At 45.7% G+C, this 21,702-nt stretch overlaps 1 protein-coding gene across 1 annotated transcript in view; it reads right to left on the bottom strand.

Moving 5' to 3' along the window:
• SORCS3 (sortilin related VPS10 domain containing receptor 3) overlaps positions 1–21,702 on the bottom strand; it is a 605,369-nt gene that overhangs the window by 324,189 nt on the left and 259,478 nt on the right. Inside the window, exon 3 of the mRNA XM_070470143.1 lies at positions 14,330–14,429. Within this exon, the coding sequence (XP_070326244.1) occupies positions 14,330–14,429 (100 nt within the window). The remainder of the gene's footprint in view (positions 1–14,329; positions 14,430–21,702) is intronic.

Below are 21,702 nucleotides of genomic sequence, written 5' to 3'. Positions count from 1 at the left end.
ATGCACTCCAACATATTCGACAGATAAATGATTTCTTCTTTCCTCCAACTAGACCAGTGGTTCTTGACACATTTAAAAACTTGTCCCAGGTCAAAGAACTGATGCAGTTGAGCAGGACAAAGAGAAGTGTGGACAGGTAAGCTCAGAACCTGAAAGGTAAATCACACATTGGTATAGACTTCTCCCAGTAATACTGGGCAGGTCATGGAAGTTTCTGAGTAAGGAATGCCATGATCAAAGTGGCAATTCCTAAAAATAAATGACACATCTGACTGGTATCATTTTTTGAAGGGATAACTGGGGTAAGGGTCTGCTTCCTTACCACTTCCTCTCCCTCCATCACTTTTAGAGGTTGATGGTTCAGACCCTAAGTACCCACCTGAGGAGTTCAGGGTAAACTCAGCATGCATGAGTTCATACACAAGCAGCTGGAGGTTTCTAGAGAAAGCACCTTTATAGCTGCTTGAGAGGAGAGGGTGATGCAGAGTACTTTAAACCATTTATAGTTGTCTTAGGGTCCAGCGGAGGCAAGACGGGCTCTCCAGACAGCCACGTCATGAAGCTATTATTGTTGAGGAAATCTTCTTCAAGAAATAACTTTTTACAACCTTCCGTCTCCAAGACTGCTCTCCTCTGAGCTATGGAATGCTGATGCACTGTGATTTGGGATCAAGGCAGGGTGGCTGAGACCAGGAAGCCAGCACTTTATCACTCTAAGCCGACTTTCTGGAGCTAACCTGTATGCTAAGAGTCTGCTCTGACATCAACTCACTCCTCTCCAAAGGTCCAGAGCAGCGTCAGGAAATCATCCATGCATATATCTCTTGTCACTGTCTCCCCAGGGATGATTAAAGATTGGAGGTTCAGGCCAAAGACCACTTTGGATAATTGCATCCTATCTCTCTGCTACTCTTCCTCTGTGTCCGTCCTTCTTGTCTGGACTGGCTTGACTGTTTTAATCAGTCAAGTGCCTCTCCTGCTACCATCCCCCAACAAGGGAAAAGTACCCCCATGAAAACAGGCTGCCAATAACCTCACAGTCTGAGGAGCCTGTGCCCAGGCTTGCCTTGCACCCCTGTCCTCCAGCTTTCGTCCCTTCAGGTTGCTTTCTCTATTAGGGGTCTTTTCTCACCCTCTGGACTGTAGCATACCTTCTTTATCCAACTTGGACATTTTCCCTCTTGGTTCAGCTTTGTCTCAGACTCTGATTTTTCTACCTTGGCCTGCTCTGGGTCCAAGATGACCTTGGGGACCTTACCCATAGCCAGATGCCCTTGGGAGATTCCCCACCTGAGTCACCCTGGTCTGAAAGACTGACTTGGCCCCTCTGATCCCAGTGCCCTGCAGGCTCTAAGTTTACTGAACACACAAGACTGTCAGAGCTCCCAGATGTGTGCATCCTCCTTGGCCACCCATCTACCTAGATCTGAGGGATTGTGCAGAGTCTTCTGTGCCACTTCACAAGAAGGGAACTGGGCTTGAAGCTAGAACTCTGATGTCCAAAGCTGTGCAAGTGAAAGCATTAGTTGCTCAGCTGTGTCCAACTCTTTGCAACCCCATGGACTGTACTCTTCCAGGCTCCTCTGTCCATGGGATTCTCCAGGCAAGAAATCTGGAGTGGGTTGCCATTTCCTTCTCCAGGGGATACTCCCAACCCAGTGATCAAACCCTCATCTCCTGCATTGCAGGCAGATGCTTCACAATCTGAGCCACCAGAGCAGTCCCTAGTTCTGCCATTAAGAAGCTGGGTAACCTTGAGTATATGAGAGTCTTCTCATGGGGACTTAGTTTCTCCATCAGTTTGATGAGAGGCTTGAACCTTCAAGTCATCTACTAGCTCTGCACTGCTCCAAACTGATCACATGATGCCCAAGAAAACCCTGAGTACCCAGCTAGGATGAGGGCCATTTGTCAATGGAGAGCCCCAGCATGGGATTACCCCTTGTTTAGAGGCATCAGTTGTCCTGACTTCAGGGTGATGATAAGAGTAATAGCAGTAGGATTTACTAGCTTTGATACCTGGAGTCAGTCACTGGCTAAGCATTTGCAAGCATTTGTCATTTACTCCTCTTCTCAGCCTATGAGGTGGGTACGTGCATTATCACGATTATACAGATGAGGAAATAGAAGCTTAGAAATGGTTAATAATGTGCCCCAGACACAAGCTGCTGAGAGGCTGAGCCAGGATTTGCACAAAGTGGCTTCTGACCAACAGCCCCCTGGGGACTAGCCAGCCTCGCCCTATGGGGGTTCCTCGTGGGAATGCCAGAGCAGAGCCCTGCCGCTCGCTCCTGGGAACCACTGAAGGCTCAGGCATCTTCTGCAGGTGACGCACCACCCCATTCTCCCTGGTCTATTGTCTGTCTGACTTTGAAGGAAACAGCACCCCTGCACTCTGACTTCTCCTCAGTACAGGGACCGTTTTCCATAACTTCTTAGCACAGGGCCATGGCACTGCATGTCAACACTGTTTTAGATGTGTAAAGAGATGATTCTGGAAGGTCAGAGTGTCCATCTAAGCAGAGGGAGGCCAACAAGCCACTGTGTTATAGAGCTCATGTTTCCAATTTGGACAATCTGGGTTTGAAGCCTGGACTGGACTCTGCAGCTGCGAGACCTTTGTCTTTTTGCTTCGATGTGCTCTCTCTCGCTCTCTCTTTCTCCCCCTTTGAACACCCGCATTCATTCTCAGTCTGTTGCCTTCCCAACTTTCTCATAAAACGGGGATAATTTTCCATTCTAGCAGTTGCTGCTATAACTGCAGTTCCTGACGTCCTACACACCCACTTCTCTCCCAAGTCTCCGTCCTAAATGGAGGTTCCACTTAAATACAATCTCTGCCTGTGTGGGGTCCAGGCCTGAAGTGCCTGTGTGCTCCCTGGGCCTGGCACAGAGCCCCCACAAAGCAAGGAGCTCCCCAGACACACAGTGTTGAGACAGATCATCTGCACACCGCCAAGAGGGAGCAATGAGACTGTATGTGCGTCTGGACAGATGGAGACGGCTTTCCGTGGGGTTACAATGCTGAAGGGCTCTCTGGGGCTCTGGAGCCAGGCCGACCTGCATACAAAGCCCTGTTCCACCAGCTCTATGTGCCTAATGGGGCTTGGGTGATAATGGGTGGAAACTTGCTCTCACATACTGCCCAAGGCTGGCAAACATCGCTTTTAATTTATGCTCCATTAAGAGAGATAGAAGCAATCAATGGATCAGAGAGAAAGTACACAAGACAGGTGGCTGGATAGAGGGAGAAATAGAAGGGATGCAGAGGGGACAACATTTACTGTTGTTTTGGAAGTTGAACAGACATTGCCTAATGCAGGCTTGAGAGAAGTAGAAATTCCTTTTCCCATGAAAAAATCAGCTATCAGAGATGGGCTACCTGGAAACTGGGAGGCATTGCTGAGCAGAGGCGAAGCCAAATTGAGGTTCCTTGGGGTGGTGGCGGAAGGGGGTTGCAGTGTTGAACATCTACTCTTAGCACTCTATATAAATTATTTCATTCTCAGGTTTGCTGTTTTAACCCCATTGTGAGCCCCATCTACAGATGGGAAAGCTATGGTTTAGAGAAAGTAAACAGTGCATCCAAAGTCACACAGCCAGGCACGGGGCGTACTCTGAAGCCCTTTCCTCCACATCAGAGCTCCTTGCTGAGCACAAGAGAGGAACAGGAACAGTGAGTAAGTTTCTAAACCAAGCTGCACTCTGCCCCTCTCTGGCAGCTGGGAGACAGTCGTACATTTCTCGCATCGCTGTCCCCTCTGGTTCATTCCTTTCCTCAGTTTGGTCACCATAAGACACCCCGGGCCATTCCTCAGGGTTACACCCATGCTGCGGAGGGACAGGCTGTCTGTCTGCCCCTGCACGCGGGGCTCTCCACGCGGAGGTGCCAGCGCAAGTCGGGTGTCTCATGTGCACTGGCTGGTCTGACCCCACTGCGGGGGTGGGGCGTTGCTTCCTCCAAATCTGCCCCGGAGTTATTTGGCAGCCAGAGGACCCCAGGGTGCTTGCCCCTCATTACCCGGACATGCCTGCCTGCTGAACGTGTGCTGAACGCTGGCGTCTGTCACTCTGACCTTGGGCTGGTAACTGGGGGGACGGGCCGGGGGCAAGGCATGTGGGCCAGGAGCAATCTCTCTGCTTGGCTGAGCTCACCAAGAAAGAAAACGATAGTCATCTCTTTCACTGGAGGTGATGGCTGTTTTTGTCACAGACATCTCTACCTCAGGGGCAGTGAGACCCATTTGCTATGTAACTGTGCATCAGAAGATTAGGAAGACTATATCACCCTGGCTTCCCAGACTCTCTGCAAAATTGTCTCTGGTCTGTGATGCTCAGAAAACACACCCAGGTCTGGGGAGGACAGGGTAGGGAGAAGAGATGGAGTAGGATGCCTGACATGGGCACTTCATCAGCCCAAGAGGCTCTTGTAAGCCTTTCTCACGTGCAGCTCTCTTGCTATCAGGCCCCAGCTCAGGAGCCTGCCATGGCTCCCCATGCCCTTTTGCACTGAGTTCTAACTCCATTCTTGAGCTTCGACAGGTCTACAACATCTAGCCCCATCCATCCCTCTCCAGACTTGCCACTGCTAAACACAACATGCCTATAAAGACCTCCAAACCCTCTTTCCCCTATGAGATTGTCATTTCTCTCCCCTTCAAATCCCAAGCTTTATTCCAAAGTCTGCCGGATTTGTGCCTCTGTCTTTCACTGGCTCAGACTATGCCACAGGATAGCATCTTTCTTCAAGAATGGCACAGTATTAACTCTTCCAGTTATTTCTAAAGTTTGCTTTAGCAATAATGCTCTTTGTTGAATATCTTCTATACACACATAGATGCATACACGCATTTAAAGAAACCCAAAACCAATAAAACTAAAATTACAAAAAAAAAAAGGCTAGGCAAACATAAATCATGAAGAAGTATAGTAAAGAGCTAATTTTTATTATTCCTCTTAAATGCATGAATAATCTTACTGCAAATCATATCTTTATTTTAAAAAATATGATATACTCAATGCAAACCTCAAAGGGCACTTTGGAGAGAAGCCAGGCTATAGGTTTATATTCTTCCCATTTTCAAATAAAATGCAAAAGAAAAAAAACTAGTAATCATTTTAATGAGCCTTTAAATAAATTTCTGGCTAGAGCACACTGCAGTAATTTATACAGGGGACCACATGCATATATTTGCTGAGAAAGGGACTTTGTGACTAAAGAGTGAATTTCCAAGAATTACTCTAGATTCCTTTCCTTTAAGTGATTAGCTTAAATTGAACCACACTTCACATCCACTCCATCGCTGAGTCACACTTGCAAAGGCAAATGGAAACCTGTAAACCAGTGTCTTTCCACTCATTGATTCACCTCTCTTTTGATTTCTTCTTTCCTTTATTCTGATTTCTCAGTCCCTGAAGTTTGACACTTTCTGGTTCTTTTTCTGAACATACCAAGAAAAGAAAGCTTTGGAGTTGGAATCAGTTGTAAATGAAGACAGTTTGGTCCAAGTTCCATTCTTCTCCTTTTCTCACTCCTTCCTTTCACACATTTTCCCCTAAGCTCATCTCCTGAAACACCGCTCTAGCCTCTCAGTAACTGTTAATTTATGAGGCAAGAAAAACGAGCTGGTTGTGAATTAACAAGAGTGGGACCATTTCTCTCCATCAGCAGAATAATCAATCTCTCTCAGTCAGGCAGCAGATTTGGTTTTAAAAGACAGGAAAGATGATCGGAAAAACGCAGGTGGTGGTGTGCCTCATGAACAGGGCAGGATGTAAGACTTTCAAAAAACCAGGGTTCTGGGATCTGCTTCCTCCCCACAGAAGCCAAGAAGCAGGCAGCCCAGCAGTGGAGGTCCAGGAGCCCTGCAGCCGACTCACGGGGTGCCTAGATTCCAGGGTGTGGTCCTGGGGGCAGCTTCTTCTGAGGGGTCCTTTCCTGTAGCTGGTTTCCTCCAAAACAATACTACCTTTCTCATTTTATTCCAATTATGGTCCTAGGAGGAGGGGACAAGTAAACAATCTTTTATCCCCACTTTACAGCTTCAGAAGCCAGGCTCAAGCAATTAAAATGACTTGGTCAAAGTCCCCCAGCTACTGAAGAGAGAGGTGTAAACCAGAAATCCCGCTTGTTTTTTTTCCTGACACTCTGCCCCAAGGACCCAGTCTAATTTCTCTGATAACTGTTTGCCCTGGGCACACTATTCAACCATTCTGTGCTTCCAACATGCTAGAGGCGGCCTGGATTCCAGACCCTTGATTTCTCTTTCAGGTTCATTTGAGACAGAATTCCAGCTGTGATATCCCTCAGGCTTCGAGACCAGAGACGGAGAAGCTATAGATATTTGGATGAAGCCTGCAGTCTGTAACACACACCGACTGAGATGGGTAGGAAGTACCTATGCCCAACTGCTCCCCACCTGCACCCATCGTGGAACCCAGTCGGGGTTCTCCACCAGATCTGTGCCCTTGGCAAAGAACATGGCTCTGCTGAAAATGACTTCATGACCTTGGGCAAGTCCCCAAGTGGTCTCTTCTGTTTAGTGACAGCCTTCCTAGACTAGTCTCTGAGGGCCCTTTTATCCTGGATACACAGTGAATCTAAGAATTAAACATGAGCAAAAGTGAGTTACATGAGCACATTAGACCAAGCTAAGTGACCATTAGCAACCAAATCTGAATAGGTCGCTGACCTCTTGGTGCCAAACTTTCATTGTTTGTAAATGGACTAATGATAGTACCAACATCATATGGTTGCTGGTGAAGTGTTAAATGGGTTAATTTACATAAAGCACTTAGAATAATTTTGGCACATAGTGAAAATTCCTCAAAAGCTGTTGGCTGCTATTTCGCCTTCTCTTTCTTATCATCATCATCATCATCATCATCATTATTACTGCCATTTTATTACTATTATAAACACTTGTTACTCTTGTTTTTTATTACTGTTTTTAAATTTTTATTTTATTTTGAAGTATAATTGATTTCCAATGTGTTTTTAGTTTGAGGTTTATAGCAAAATGATTCAGTTATATATATCCATTCTTTTTTAGGTTCTTTGGAAACAGAAACAAATATTAGCTCTAAGAGGGATTTCTCTTATTTGCTTTTTAAATATAGCTTATTATGCTTCTTTTTCTGAAGTAAGAAAGCAGGGTCCACAGAGACGAGACGTCTGGTTAAAACTGTAGGAAATAGGTGGCCATGAAGGAAGAAGTATAACACAGGAGAGCTTGTCCCTTGCCTGCTATTTTGATACGTGGTGTCCTCACCCCTGGGTTGCCAGAACAGATGCAGACAGCATCTCCAGCTCCCTTTCCTGCTGGAGGAGGGCTGTGCATGCCTAGCTGAGAAACTGATGCTCATGGGGATAGCATCAGCTCATGCTGATGGAGTTCCTCAACTGTGCCATGGAAGATGCTGCCGTTTTGAGTTCCACCAGCAGAGACAGTGGGTTGCAGGGAATCAGCCACCTTCTGAACAAGGACTGTGACTTCAGAAGACCTGGCCTGAATGGCAGGGCTTAGCTGGCCAATGAAGTGAAAGTGTTAGTCGCTCAGTCATGTCTGACTTTTTGCGGGCCCACAGACTGTAGCCCACCATGCTCCTCTGTCCATGGAACTCTCCAGGCAAGAATACAGGAGTGGGTAGCCATTCCCTTCTCCAGGGGATCTTCCCGAATATGTGGCCATAAATCCAAGAGTTATGAGGATCACACCTTCCAAGGACTACCCACCTGCCACCAAACCCAAAGTCCACAGATTATCACATATTATCAAGTAGCCCTCTGAGGGGCATAGTCCAAATGGTGGCCAACCAGACCATGTAAGCAGGAAGGGGCCTCAAAAAGTTTAGGACCCACCCTAGCCACTGTACAAATAAGGAAATGGATGCTCTGGGAGGAAGCTCAGTTATTCAAGAACACTCAATAACCCAAGTGGAGAACCAGGACCATAAAGAAGACGTCTGCCTCCTCCGCCTGTCCTAATGGTCTTACCCTTACCTGATATAAAAGGTCCCTCTGCGTTGCAGAACCTATTATGTGAGGCCTTTGAGTCAAAGGGAGGGCTCTGTGAGCATTGCTCAGCTTAATTTCTCTTTCACACAGATCATAAAAGCAGCACTGCAGGGCCCCAGCAAGAGCAGCTTCTGTGTGTCATCCTTATCCAGTTGCCCCAAGGACCACACTAAATACCAGATCTGGAGACTTACAACTCAGAATATGACACATGAGGCCAATTGGGTCCAAGGGATGCAAGCAAATTTGGGACAGCCTGCCAGGTCCCACACACTGAACTCCACATCTTAGCCTATCTAAAACCTTTCAAAATAAATAAAATTTTAAGAAAATAGGCAGAGAAAAATCTCTTAAGGAAGGCACTGAGCCTTTCTCCTCACATGAGGACAGTCACCAGGAGCCTAGATCACCGAGTAGCCACGGCAGTCCCCACCTGGCCCACACCTCTCATGGGCATTATCTGTCTGGTCCTTGTCTACATTCACATTTGAGACCCTAGGTCTGTGCATGCAGCTGTTTTCTGTGTGCATCCTGTCTGGCTGAGTAGACTGCATATTTCTGAAAGCAAGAACCTCCCATCCAAAATACTTTGCTCAGAGCAAGACACTTAACAGATGGTCTAATAGCCTAAAATTATCCTTCCGTATTCTTCATTTGCTTTAGTGTAAGAGATTTTAATATCGGTGAATTGAAAACATACTACCTTAGAACTGATTTTCCCTGACCCTCCAGCAATCTCAGGAGACATGGTTAGGGAAAGCAGGGGGTCCAAGATTTTAAGATTCTGTGTTTTGTTTAGAGATTTTCCATTGTGTCAAAGAGACCTCAGGGTGATGCTGCTGTACTGAGAGGCTGACATGGAAATAACCAACATCTGATCAGACATACAATGCCTCTTAACAGCTTGACAGAGACGGCCAGCTCATCAGAGAAATCTGAGTGGTGATTCCCACTGTATTTCTGCAGGGTAGCCTGGAAGTAATTATCCTTCTCACTGGTAAATCAATTAGGAAAGGAAGATCTAACACTCCTCTCCTCCTCCAAGAAACTGATAATCCTCTAACAGTAATGGGCAGAAAGCTCCAGGCAACAGAGTTACTACCCATCCAGGGATGAAAGCAACCTGTTCTTTGTACCTGTGGCAGGGGCAGCCAAGCTGAAGCAGGTCAGAGTAGAGAGCATGGCCTGTGTGGTCAAACAGAGGTGAGAAGGGATCCTAAACCCCTTCTGACCAGCTACTTTAGAGAAAGCAAATGGCTCATCTGCTTGAGCCTCAGTTTCTTCACCTGCCAAATGGGAATAAAACTACCAGGCTCAGGAGATTAAAAGAGAAACTAAAAACTGAATGTAGACATGAGCTTAGCCCAGTGCCCAGAACTTATTAGGAGCTCAGGTTAAAAAAGTCCTTATTCTCTTCTGATATCAGTGCTTACCATCTTCCCACACCCTCCCTCACTCCATCCCCACACACAGGCACACACACCTCTACCCTGCAGCAATTTGATCACATTCCCTGGACTTTCTGTGTTCTCTGTCGTTTCCAAAACACTGTTTCCAAATCTGCAGGTGGCAGCCGCTTTCGAGCCAGAGCAATTAGGCCATAGCCCGCCTGCATTTCTCTATCCACTCAAAGATTTGTTCTTAAATAGGCACCCATGATAGCTGAGCCCCTCTCTTGTTGAGGCACAAAGACTTTAGCCTGCTTTATGAAGCACAGTGCCAGTAAATGCAGGCTTTTAACCTTGGCATGTGTCCTTCTGCATGGGTCTGTGGACAGAGTCAGTTGACGGTAATGAGTTCCAGGAACCCAGGGATGTTTATCTCCTACAAAGGGAAGGGGAGGCTGTGAGCTGGAGCTCAGACACCACCAGAACAGAGGGCTCCTCCAGAGGCAAACCTCACACACACGCATCAGAAACTAATGCACCGGTCTTCAAGCTCAAAGTACCAGGCTCAGACATCACCCAGGAAATGGCCAGAGAAAGGGAAACAGCAAGAAATGCAGAATCACATCGAATACAACTAGTGCAGATCAATGCCATTAAAACAATGCTGATGGCACTACAGGATGGTCTAGAACAACTTCAACTCAAGTAGCTCCCAGCATTTCACATCTATACTCTATTTAGATACAACTAGTCCAAATTGCAGCTTCCTTAAGGGAGCATTTTCCTTGGTGGCTCAGATGGTAAAGTGTCTGCCTACAATGTGAGAGACCTAGGTTCGATCCCTGGGTCAGGAAGAGCCCCTGAAGGAGGAAATAGCAACCCACTCCAGTACTCTTGCCTGAAAAATCCCATGGATGGAGGAGCCTGGTAGGCTACAGTCCATGGGGTCCCAAAGAGTTGGACATGACTGAGTGACTTCACTTTCACTTTTAAAGGAGTCTAGCATTGCCAGATGTTTCCTAATTCATCCCCCAAATAAACCTTTATTTATAAATAAACCTGGGAAGACTCTTGAAGACTCACCATTTACAAGTATAACAAGCATGGTTTGATTTACAGAGAGGCTTTTTCCTTATCTTGCCTGCTTTCTAAAGTGGCTGGGAGACTGGTAATTATACAGATAAAGATCTTAAAAAGGATCTGAGCATAGTAGATGCTCAATTAATGCTAGCTAAGATTAATACTAGTAGGAGACTCTACACACATCAACATTTCTACTTTCAACCTAATAGCTTATTAGCTATCTACACTGGGAAATTTTATGTTTTCAAAAAAAGTGTTAAGACATCAACAATTAGCTTTGGGAACAACTATATAAATACGAGCACACTTTACTGTCTTGCTAAGGGTGACAGAACTCTGATGTACTCACAGCCTCCAGGGAAAGCAGTATCCATCTGCTACATAAGTAACTCATTAGGTGAAAAGTCACTACTTCAACAAGATTAACTGAAAAATCTGCTGGAGACTACTGCCATTAGCCGCTTGATGAACGTCGGGAGCTACAGATAATTTGAACGCTGAGAGAATCAAAAGAACCTTGCTTAATTCAAACTCAGATGAGAATTCAGATGACCACTGGTTTAAACTCTGAGAAACATGTAAGATGGGACCTTTTTAAAAAGTTGCATTATAAGGTCATAATGACCCACACAGCACTATACCAGTAAAGAAGCATACAAGGGTATTTTCATTTACATCTAACTATCATTTTTCCTGAGTGGCTTGAGAAGTGTAGGTCTAGTAAACTTGAACATTCTGGTTAAGAGAAAGTCACCACATAGAATATTTGTGCATTGCCAACATCTTGAGGCTCAGGATACAATCAAAAACACTTAACAATAAAATGAAACAGAATTTAGTTTCATCACTCCTTGGATGATTCAGAAAGCACTTCAGGATCACTCAGTCTCCTTATGAAGTCAATTTCTACTGCTAGTTTCAAAATAAATAAATCAGCAAATCCATGGCACTAGCAAATGTTTTGTCTCTTCCTAATCTGAGTGCAGAAAATATCTGCACTTTTAGCTTTCTGGGTGGCAGTGCCTCTCACATGGGATTTAACTGTGTTTTGGTGGTGTTTCTCTGAAAACACAGGTAAAATGGCCTTGGAAAGAGTTTGGGAGTTTCTTAGGAAGTTAAAACAGGTGTGTGTGTGCATGTATGCATGTGTGCACACGCTTAGTCACTTAGCCATGTCTGACTCTGTGCAACCCTATAGACTGTAGCCCACCAGGCTCCTCTGTCCATGGGATTCTCCAGGCAAGAATACTGGAGTGGGTTGCCATGCTCTTCTCCAGGGGATCTTCCTGACCCAGGGAACGAACCCACATCTCTCATGTCTCCTGCATTGGCAGGCAGGCAGGTTCTTAACCACTAGCACCACCTAGGAAGCCCATAATTGGCTTAACCTTTGTTAACTGGGCAAAAATTCCTCTGAGAAATTGCTCCAGAGAGCCCATGGTCTGAACATCATCTCTGGGCCGGGGAAATGGAGGTGCCTTCTGCACCAGTGGGCATCAAAGCCTAGCTTTACGTTCTTTCTAACCCTCATCATTTGCCTTATCCTCCCTTTGTCTTCCACACTACTGACCACCTGTAGGTTATACTAAGAAGAGATAAACTAGGATAGAGAAAAATGGCAGAAAACTGAAAGATAGTATGAGTCTAATGGAAAACATATGTGACAGATGACTACCAGAATGGATGCAAACAGGCATGACTCTTCATATGCCCCTTGAGAAAATCCTTACAAAGACAGCTGATCTATCATCTCCATGAAGATATGGTACTTTTATTGTGGTCCAGACATAGGTGAGAGATCATTGCTGAAGGACATCTGCCATGTGTCAAACTCCTACTTCTTTCTTCTCCCAGAGTGCAGACACTCCTTGTGATTTCACCTGATCCCAAATCACTGCGTGGGTGGGAGGAGCTTTATGTTGAGAGTTAAAAACAAACTGCCCATCCTGCCGTTGACTGTCTGAGTGACATGGGAAGGACATTTGTCCTCCGCTGCACTCAGCTTCCTTCTTAATAAAAGGATAAGGCAGAGTGGAGATGGATCATGGCTAACTTGATTCAGTCAAGTTTAATCACGTGTCCATCATGGACATGGCACTGAGCTTAAATTCCAGATCATTAAGCAAGCTGCCTCAAGCTCCCAGGTCAGGACTAGACCATCAATTTTAGAGCCTGGGGCTGTGACTGTATGGAAGGAAAAGGAGCAAAACATGGTCTGAAGCCAGGAAACCTGGACTGAGCATCAGGAGCCCTGGGCTCTTACTCTGGCTCCTTTTTTCACCTGGTTTTGGGGGCTTTCCTGGCTTCAGTTTCTTCTTCTGGAAATTGAGACTCTTGGTATACATGAAAGATTCTTAACCAAGACTCCATGGACATCTTGGGTCAAGAGGTGGGGTCAAGGGTGTTCATTAACATCCAAAAATTCTTAGCAAAATTGTGTGTGGGGGGGTATGTGTCTAAGAGGAGGTCTAGAGCTTTAAACCCATTTGCCGAGAGTTGCAATTCAAAAACCATCAATAACTGCTTGTTCAGATGAAATCTATGATTCCTCCCAGGTCTAACATTCAATAATTCAAATAACAATATTGAAAAATGGGAAAATGACAACCCTCTGTGACAAAGAAAAGAGAAACTACTCAGCTAAAACCAGGAACAGGCATGTACGCAGTCATCCTGATTATCAGTTTTTTGGTACCTGGCTGGTGGGCACACTCCCAGGTATGGGCACCCCTGGAGCTGCTGGATCTTTGAGCACCAGCCACCAATGCTGATCCAGGAGACAGTCACCAATTCTGCTCCTCCCTTCACTGGGGATAGTTAGGTGGGAGTGACAAGAAGGGTTGGCTCTAGGGTTTGAGCTAAGGGTTTGAGTCCAAGTTGCTCTGCTTTGAATAGCACTGGCAATCATTTTTCTCTACCACAGTTTGGACTGACAGATTGGAATCAGAAATCAGGGCCACCTGAACAGTGGGTTGAAGATCACCCCTGCACCTACCTCGATAAAGAAAAGGTTTGCAAAACCATTGGGGAGTAAACATCAGATGGCAAGGGGAGAGCTGGGCAGTGCAATGCCATTTTCAGTCCTTTAGAAACCCTGAAATGGCCTTTCATATCTCTGGGGTATCTCTGGGGCCTGGCCTGCTTGTTTCTGAATAGGATTGCCTTCATTGCTGGGGAAAGATCACATCCCCCCACAGCCAACAGATCGTACAGCACTTATTTTCTATAACCATCCATCATTCTGTGGAACCCAGGCCCCCTTCTTCCAAGAGGTCTCTGTGACCAAAGCCTGACCTTATACAATTTTACCCAGGGGATTTTCCCAACCCAGGTATAGAATCCACATCTCTCACATGTCTCCTGCATTGGCAGGTGGGTTCTTTACCACTGCACCACCTGGGAAGCCCAGAGTCAAGCCAACCCATTCTCAAATCCCAGATCTGTTAATCACCTTACTATCTGCTACTGTCTGGCTTTAGGCTAGAAAGTTACTTAAACTCTCTGAGCTTCAGTTTCTTCCTCTGCAAAATGGGGACAGTAATCATTTGTACCCTAGAGATTCATTGTGAGAATACATGAGATAAAGTGTGTAAAGCACACAGCACAAGCCCTCCTTAGCGCAGAGACGCTCCTGGAACAATTACATCGTTTTACCATTGTTGATGTTATTATTACTGTCACTGCTATCTCAAGGCAGTTGCTTGAATTACAGTGTCTGTGGTGTTCTTGACATATAAAACAGACATTCTGTAAGTGACTCCATGACTACTCTTAACTCTTGGCCTTTGGCTTCCCTGCCACTCCACAGGCAGTGCTCAGGACCCAGTGATCCCCTTCTCACCTTCCTTTTGTTGGTGGGGTTGACGTACAGGTAACTGAGGACAGTCTTCAAACCCACTTTGTCATTCAGCTTTTCATAGGTGGTGCCATAATCTGTTGATCTGCAGGTAAGAGAGGAAGAAAGAAAGGAAAAGACTGTTTTACCAAATGGGGGATTGTGTCTCAAGGGGAGCTCAGCTCTACCCCGACCTGCATCTTTGTTCCCAAATTACATGAGTGTTTAAAAAGTGTTCCTCTGAGATAAAAAGCCCCATTAATTTTAGAACAGCAATTAGACTAATGCATCTGCTTACTACCTAAGCTTGCTCCCCTTTGTTCCCGGCCTTTCTCAGAGACCTACTTTCCTGCCCTTTGTGAAGTGGTGTGGTGACAGGAGCTGTGAAGGTAGGCTGCCTCTGTTGCTCAGCCTTCTGTCCCCCCAGAGCTCTGTGGGGAGAGGCCTGAGTCCCTGCCGGGGGAAAGTGGGGGAAAATGCCAGACCTTCTCCTGAGGTACAACCAACTTCACGCTCCTCTACTGAGCCTGAAACCAGGAGACCCTCAGAAGGGCAGGAAGTGCTGCATCTGGGAGCCTCATGGGATCCAACAGCCAATCCCGGCCACACCCACACAGGAGCAATGGTGCATCAGGGGGAAGAGCCAGCAACACTGAGCAGCTACCATTAGTTCCGCATTCCAGTGATCCTGCTGGCTACCTGTTCCTCCTTTGGGTCTAATTTTCAGGGCTCTGACCTTACACCAAGACCATGAGCCAGGGCAGGCCAACCAATTCACAGGCTCCTTCCCTTCCATCCCGCTTCTCTCTTTTCCAAGCAGGAGGGACAGCCAGTACCCAGAAGTGGATTCAAGAAGCCAAGCTTCCTGCTGCTCCGGCCTCACTTCCTCACCCCCACCCCACACACCTCCCTCCCTTTTCAGGACCGGTATCATCAGGCTCTCATTCTGTCTGCCATCCCCTTCCTTAGCTAGACTCAGGAAATCTCTCCCACTGGAGCTTCAGAAAGCCACAGAGGACTACTGGTCATCTCCACAGCCAGGTGACCTCAGGGGGCCTGCATTCCGACTCTGGCCCTGTGCTCTCCTAGTAATAGTAACTACCTGCCCTTGCCTTTTCCTTGATTACCTTCTAATCTAATCTTTCTTGATTTACCCACCTTCTAACTTTAATCTGCTTCTGCCTTGGCCCACAGCTTAGCTTTATAAGCCAAGTGTCCCAGGCCTGACTTAAATACCCACCCTCACCTCTGGTAAGCCTTCACTGGCCTTCTCCCTGGTTGCCACTCATGTCTCCTCTGCACAAGTACAAAGGTCCCCATCTGTTGTACACCCAAAGCACATACTGTACATGAAATGTACTCTCAGGTTTTCTGATATTGTCATTAGTTTCCTTATATTCTGTTTCCCTCGCCACAACATAAGGTCCCCAAGGACAAGGAAATTCAGAGAATGCTATGGGAAGAGGAAAGAATGTGAACTTGGGGCACAGCAAACTCTGGTTCATTCTTAGATGGGCAGATCCCTGGTTTCATGACCAAGTGCAGGTTACTTCATCTGCTGGAGCCTCAAATTTCTTACTCCAAAAAAATGGGGATAATATAATCTTACAAGACATTTACAAGGATAAAAAATACAACATGTTGAAAGCTTCCTAACAAGATGTAGGCATTCGGATATGTCTATATATATATATATATAAAAATACAAAGGACATTCATGTCTTTTTCCAAAATGTGCAGAACGTCTTTACACATCATGCACACTTGGCACTTTTACTGAATAAACAAAACGTCAGTATTTCTAATCCTTCCTTAGGCTACAGACCCCACATGGTCATTGGTTATGCTAACTTTAATCATCATCCCCCAAAAACTGAATTCTTATCTTCTGTCTCCTGTCTACCTTAGGCACTAGGAATCACTGCCAATGAGAGAAATCCTTGCCTTTATCTCTCGAACCCAGCTCAGTCTCCGGGTGCTAATGATTCTATCTCCTAAATAACTGAGACCCCTGATCTCATCCTCATTTCAATGCAGTGGCTAGTGCATCATCGTTTTTGCAACAATCCCCCAATCAGATGCTCTTCTTCAACCTTCTCCCCCTCCCACCAATCCTCATGCTGTCATCAGGCTATATATCAACACACAGATATGTCCGCCTTACTCGCTGGTAGTAATCACCCACTGCCTACACGCAGTGAAGTTGCATCTTTCCAGCTTAGTCTTGAAAAGTCTGGGTGTAACTTTCCTTACTAGACCCATTTCCGGCCACTGGCTCCTCTGCCCCTTCCTCTCCAGCCTCATCAGCTCCTGAATGTCCTGAATTTCTGTTGCCTACATTTGTGGCACAGCATTCCCTTCTGTCTGAACTATCTCTATCCCCTATCTCCTTTACTTAGTAAATTTCTCTCTAATCTGTATTCTCCACTCTATTATCACCCTCCTTCTAACTTTCTCACTGGAGAATTAATCACCATTTCCTTTGTGTTCTTGTACTACCTCACACATTTTACTATTCTAGTGTTTATCCTATTGTTGTGATCATACTATTTATTCTGTAACTTTTTCCTCAACTATACTTCCCCAAGAGCAAAAAGCCATTTCTTATAATAGCCCAATGCATTGTACCATACATGGTACTAAGTAAGTGCTGAAAATCTACTGATTTCTGTATTGTTTTGCTTTGTTTTCATTTGCAAGGGTTAATGAATACATGAATCTGTCTAAATCTACTCACATGTTTTTGAACACCTTCTGATGTCCAGTAACAACTCAACAGAGAACCACACCTAAAAAACATACCTGGTACTTCAGACGCTGGCACAATTTGCAAAATGGTAAAGTCTTTTAGCATCTGGTGCCAGGGAAGGATCTAGCATCAGGTTAAATGACACTAGAAGCAAGGTTAAATGACCAGTCATTCTGATCTCCTATTCTACCCAGGGCAGGGGAGAAGACATATCATAATCTCAAGAGACTGTCAATAGTATATTTTTCTTAATACAAATAAAACATTTTTATAGAACAAACTGTTTCTTGATTCTACAGTCTTGAAGGCAAAAAGACAGCACCAGGTGGGGAAAGAACATTGAACTTGGAATCTAAAGAACTGACTCTGAAATGTACTCAAAGTGTTGCCCTGGAAAAGTCTTCTCTAAGTCTGTTAAAGAAAGAATCACCCTGACACTTCTTAAAATGGAAAGGCAGACATAATTCAGGACTATAGCAACAGGTATAGGGACCACAGCAAGGAGGTTTTGAAATAGAGAAGGGAGATTAGGCCATACTTCAAATACACTAAGGAAAATGCAGGAACTTAAAACCAAAGAGAAGGGTCGGTGTCAGTGGATAGAACATTAATAAGAAGGTGTGGAAATTCTTTGCTGACTGACAAAATTCTTGCTGAAGGCAGGCTGGTGTGATTAGATGTCACCTGGGTTATGGTTGGGGATGAGGACTTTGATTAGATACGGAGTGCAGTGGGATATTGTGAGGGGTGGTGGGGATTCTGACTAAACTCACTTAGCAGGATTGTTGCTAAAAATGGGCTCTTGAGGACATATCTAAGGACTGGCCCTAGGTGAAAAGGGCTCAGAGGATCCTGACTAGAGCTTGGTCAAGAAGAGAATCTTTGCCAAGCCCCATTCTATCTTCAACACAAGAGGTTTAACTCAGATAATCATAAGGCCCCTTCTGGACTTTAAATCTTATTATCCCACCAACATAGCGCTAAGCTGTTTCCAACTAACGACTTTTCTTCATGCTATATATAGCAAACATCTTGCTTGTAAGAGCTAAATTCTCAGGGCTCCTTTCATGACTGATGTCACAACAGACTTCCTTCCAGAATCCAAATAACCCTCATCAAAGGTAGAGTACTTAACATGACGCACAGTCTCTCTTTCTGGAAGCTGCACAACCAACTCCCCTTGACTTTGCTCTTTTCCAAAAGTGGCTGCTGAGGGTAGGGGCTTCCCAACAAAGGATATGCCATGGATCAGCTTCCTTCGCTTCTGGGGCAGTGTCTGCTCAAGCAGGCGCACAGACACAAGCCTCACTCAGTGAGGGCACCTCAAGGAACCAGTGGGCCCAGGGACCAAAGGAGGCTTAGACTCTGTCCTTTCTAGCATGGACATTGTACACTGCACTGACCACAGAGTGGGGTGGGCTTCCTTCCCCTGGGCTAGGGGCAGCTGGCAGAAGCCTCTGCACCACTGCCAGAGCCAGCAGTGCCTGGAGAAGTCACTTTGACAAAAAAGCAGATCATCCTTCACCTCGTGACTCTAGACAGCAGGGTCACTTAGAGGAAGCAGGCTCATTTCCCCTGTTTTAAAGCTAACTTCCCAAATCATGATGCTAAACTCCTAAAGCTGAAATGTCCAGAAAGCTTGAGACACCACACACGGGCTGGGCACTCGGCCAGTTACCATTTGGAACGGCTCAGAAGACACAGCTAACCCGGCAGGCAGCATGGGAGAGGTGCCCAGCCACAGCGCTCCCAGCTTCTGTGTCTGTGCTCAGATTCCTCCAGCTCCAGAAGGTTATTCCACTGCTATGTGTGTGTGTGCGTACCTCTTGTTCTTCTGTTGTCTTTCATTATGAATTATTTCCAAACACAGAAAACTACGAGAGGCCAATCGTAAATCTACTACTAGATGTATATGTTGTCCATCAACACAAATACTTGATTATCTTTTCAAGTGTTTTTACATTTACATAAATGTTATCCCACAGGGTATATGTTCTGTAGCTAGTTTATTTTGTCCAACATTCAGCTGGATTTTATGCATGTTGACACATCTAGCCATAATCCATTCATTTTAACTGCTGTGGAGCATTGCAGTTTACCAATAAACCATTCTCTATTTATCCTTTCAAACTCTGATAAATATTTTGTCTCTTAAAATTTGCTATGATAAATATTTCAATCACCATTTTTACACAAGTCTTTTCTAGAGAGACATCTTGGTATGAAATTACAACTCATACCCCATGCACAACTCTCACACCCCAAACATAACTTCTCTGCTAGCTATTGACAAATTTTTCTCTAAGGTGGCTGTACCTTCAAAGAGACACTCCCTTAGTCTCCAGCTCCAGAAACTGAGTCCTTCTTTATTGCCAGAGCCTGAGTCCACAGCTCCTGACCAGTCTTGTCCCAGCTCTCTCTTTGTCCAAAATCTTCAATTCCAGAGCAACTGAATCCAGTTATTAGCTGGCACCCTGAGTCCTGGCCTCAAGACCCAACCATCTCTTGTCTTCCCATTTGTATCACTGTTGGTCATCTGCTCTGTGGCTCCACCCTGCCCAGGGACCCGCTTTTTGTCAGGTTGAGCCTCCCAGCTGCCAACTACTCACATTCCTCCCCAAGTACCCCAGGCTTACTGGTAGACTAGATGTCCACCCTCCTCAACTCCCTCAGAACTCCTGGTTTGAGCCCTCTAACTATTCAGAAGCTCCTCTCCCATCCTGAGAAGCCTCCAGAAGACCTCCATGTGGGCAGGTATACTCTGGGAGCACCCCCCCCCCACAACCAGCCTAACCTGTCATAACCCAGGTAGCCAAGGCCACTTTCTTAATGACAATTTCCAGAGCTGAGTTGTGAATATAGTATACTTTCATCCACCCAGCAAGCTCCCATTCCTCTGATGAGCTTCTAGTGGAGAGTCTGGTGACAACAAACATATGGGCTGCTATTTTAAAAGTAAAAGAACAGAAAAGAAAAACTTCCAGCCAACGCAGCCAAGTCGGTTTCCCATTAGAACTAAGCTACAGCTCAGTACTCACCCCCCCACCCCCCACCCCCCAGCCCACTCTGCATTCCCAGCACCACGCTCCTGCCAGAGGTGAGAGGGTTCTGCAGGGCATGCTGCCAGTTCTTATGGGGCCACCAGATGTTCAGGATGGGGCGGACACACTGCTTTCCTAATCCCACCAGCTGCCTTCCGCTTGTCTGCCACCTGTGCTCCTCAATACCCCCGTCCCCCTGCAAGGCTTGTCCCCGAGCCTTTCACTCTTTGATTCTAAGTCTTTCATCTTCTCAGTGGACTACCTTCTCTGTGATATTATCTAAAATTAGTAAACCACCTCAGTCCTGATACTTCCTTTTCCTGTCAGCAATTTTATTTTATTTTGCTCACTTCTTCATGCATATCTATCTGTTCTTATTATGGCATTGACTATGTGCTAGATACTGGGCTTGCCCTCTGCTCCACCCAAGTCAGGGACACTTATGAGGCGGTTTAGCACAGGCAGTGAGCTGTTTCCTGTAAAAGGGCCAGAGTGTAAGTATTTAAGGTTTTGATGATCTCTGTTAAAACTACTCAGCTCTGCTCTTGTAGTTCAAAACAAGCCAAGCAGGATACCCGATTGAATGGGTGTTCTGTGTTGCAATAAAGCATATTTACAGAGCATGCAGGGTATAAGTTGTGGGGCACTAGTCTAGCTGACTGCAATATCAGCCCCTACCATCCCTACCAACAGCCAGGCTCCCACCCCACTGCTGTCTCTCAGACAGGGCCCCAAGATTTCAGCCAAGGAATCTGATGCCCTGTCTCACTATTCCCTGCCATCGAGGCCAAGAGTCTGCCTCAGCCTGGCACTCAGGCGTGTGTAGTCTGCCCCCTTCCCTCCCATTTCCCACTCTCCCAATGAGATTACAGCTGGCAACTGTCCGGATTTCCTCCTTTCTGATTTCCTGTTCTAGTACTAACTACACTGTGGAGACTTTTCCTACAACTTCAGCCCACACTCTCCTCTGAATATATCAACAGCATTAGGAGTTCCGTATTTATTCTCTGAATACGCATATGTGCTCTTTTCAGCAATGACTAAAAGCTCCTTAAAAGAAAAATAGCAAATAAAATAAATATACTCTAAAACTCCAGAAATGCAGAGCACTAAGTAGAGAGAACAAGGAAGCCAGAAGCAGGGCAAAGACAACTCTACACAGGGCTGGGCAAACTGGACCATGAGCTCTTCACTTCTCTGAACAGTAGGGTCACTGTGGTTAAGTACTCCATAGAGAATAGTGAGAAACTTAGTTTAGCATCTGATAAACCTTGTGCGTGAATGTGGATGGCTGTCATTTTTATGACTACTCACCCAGATTGTATTTTTCTCAAGGACAATCACCTTGGTTTTTGCCCTTGATTTATAAACTCCTTACTCTTATGGGGTGAAGCACATGGATGCCCAATTACTCATTAAGGAATTTTTGGCTACTGTTTCTAACTGTGCCATGAAAGTACACTATGGCCCAGCTGCTGGGAAATCAAAAGGCAGACCCATGCTTCCCAGTGCCAGACCCAGGGAAGTGCCCCACCCCCAACCGTCCCCCCTGAGTGTGCTCCACTGACCTACACTAGACCAAGAAAAGT

This window comes from Odocoileus virginianus, chromosome 7 (genome assembly GCF_023699985.2).
Source record: "Odocoileus virginianus isolate 20LAN1187 ecotype Illinois chromosome 7, Ovbor_1.2, whole genome shotgun sequence".
Lineage (NCBI taxonomy): Eukaryota > Metazoa > Chordata > Mammalia > Artiodactyla > Cervidae > Odocoileus > Odocoileus virginianus.
This window is presented reverse-complemented; position numbering and strand designations above follow the sequence as displayed.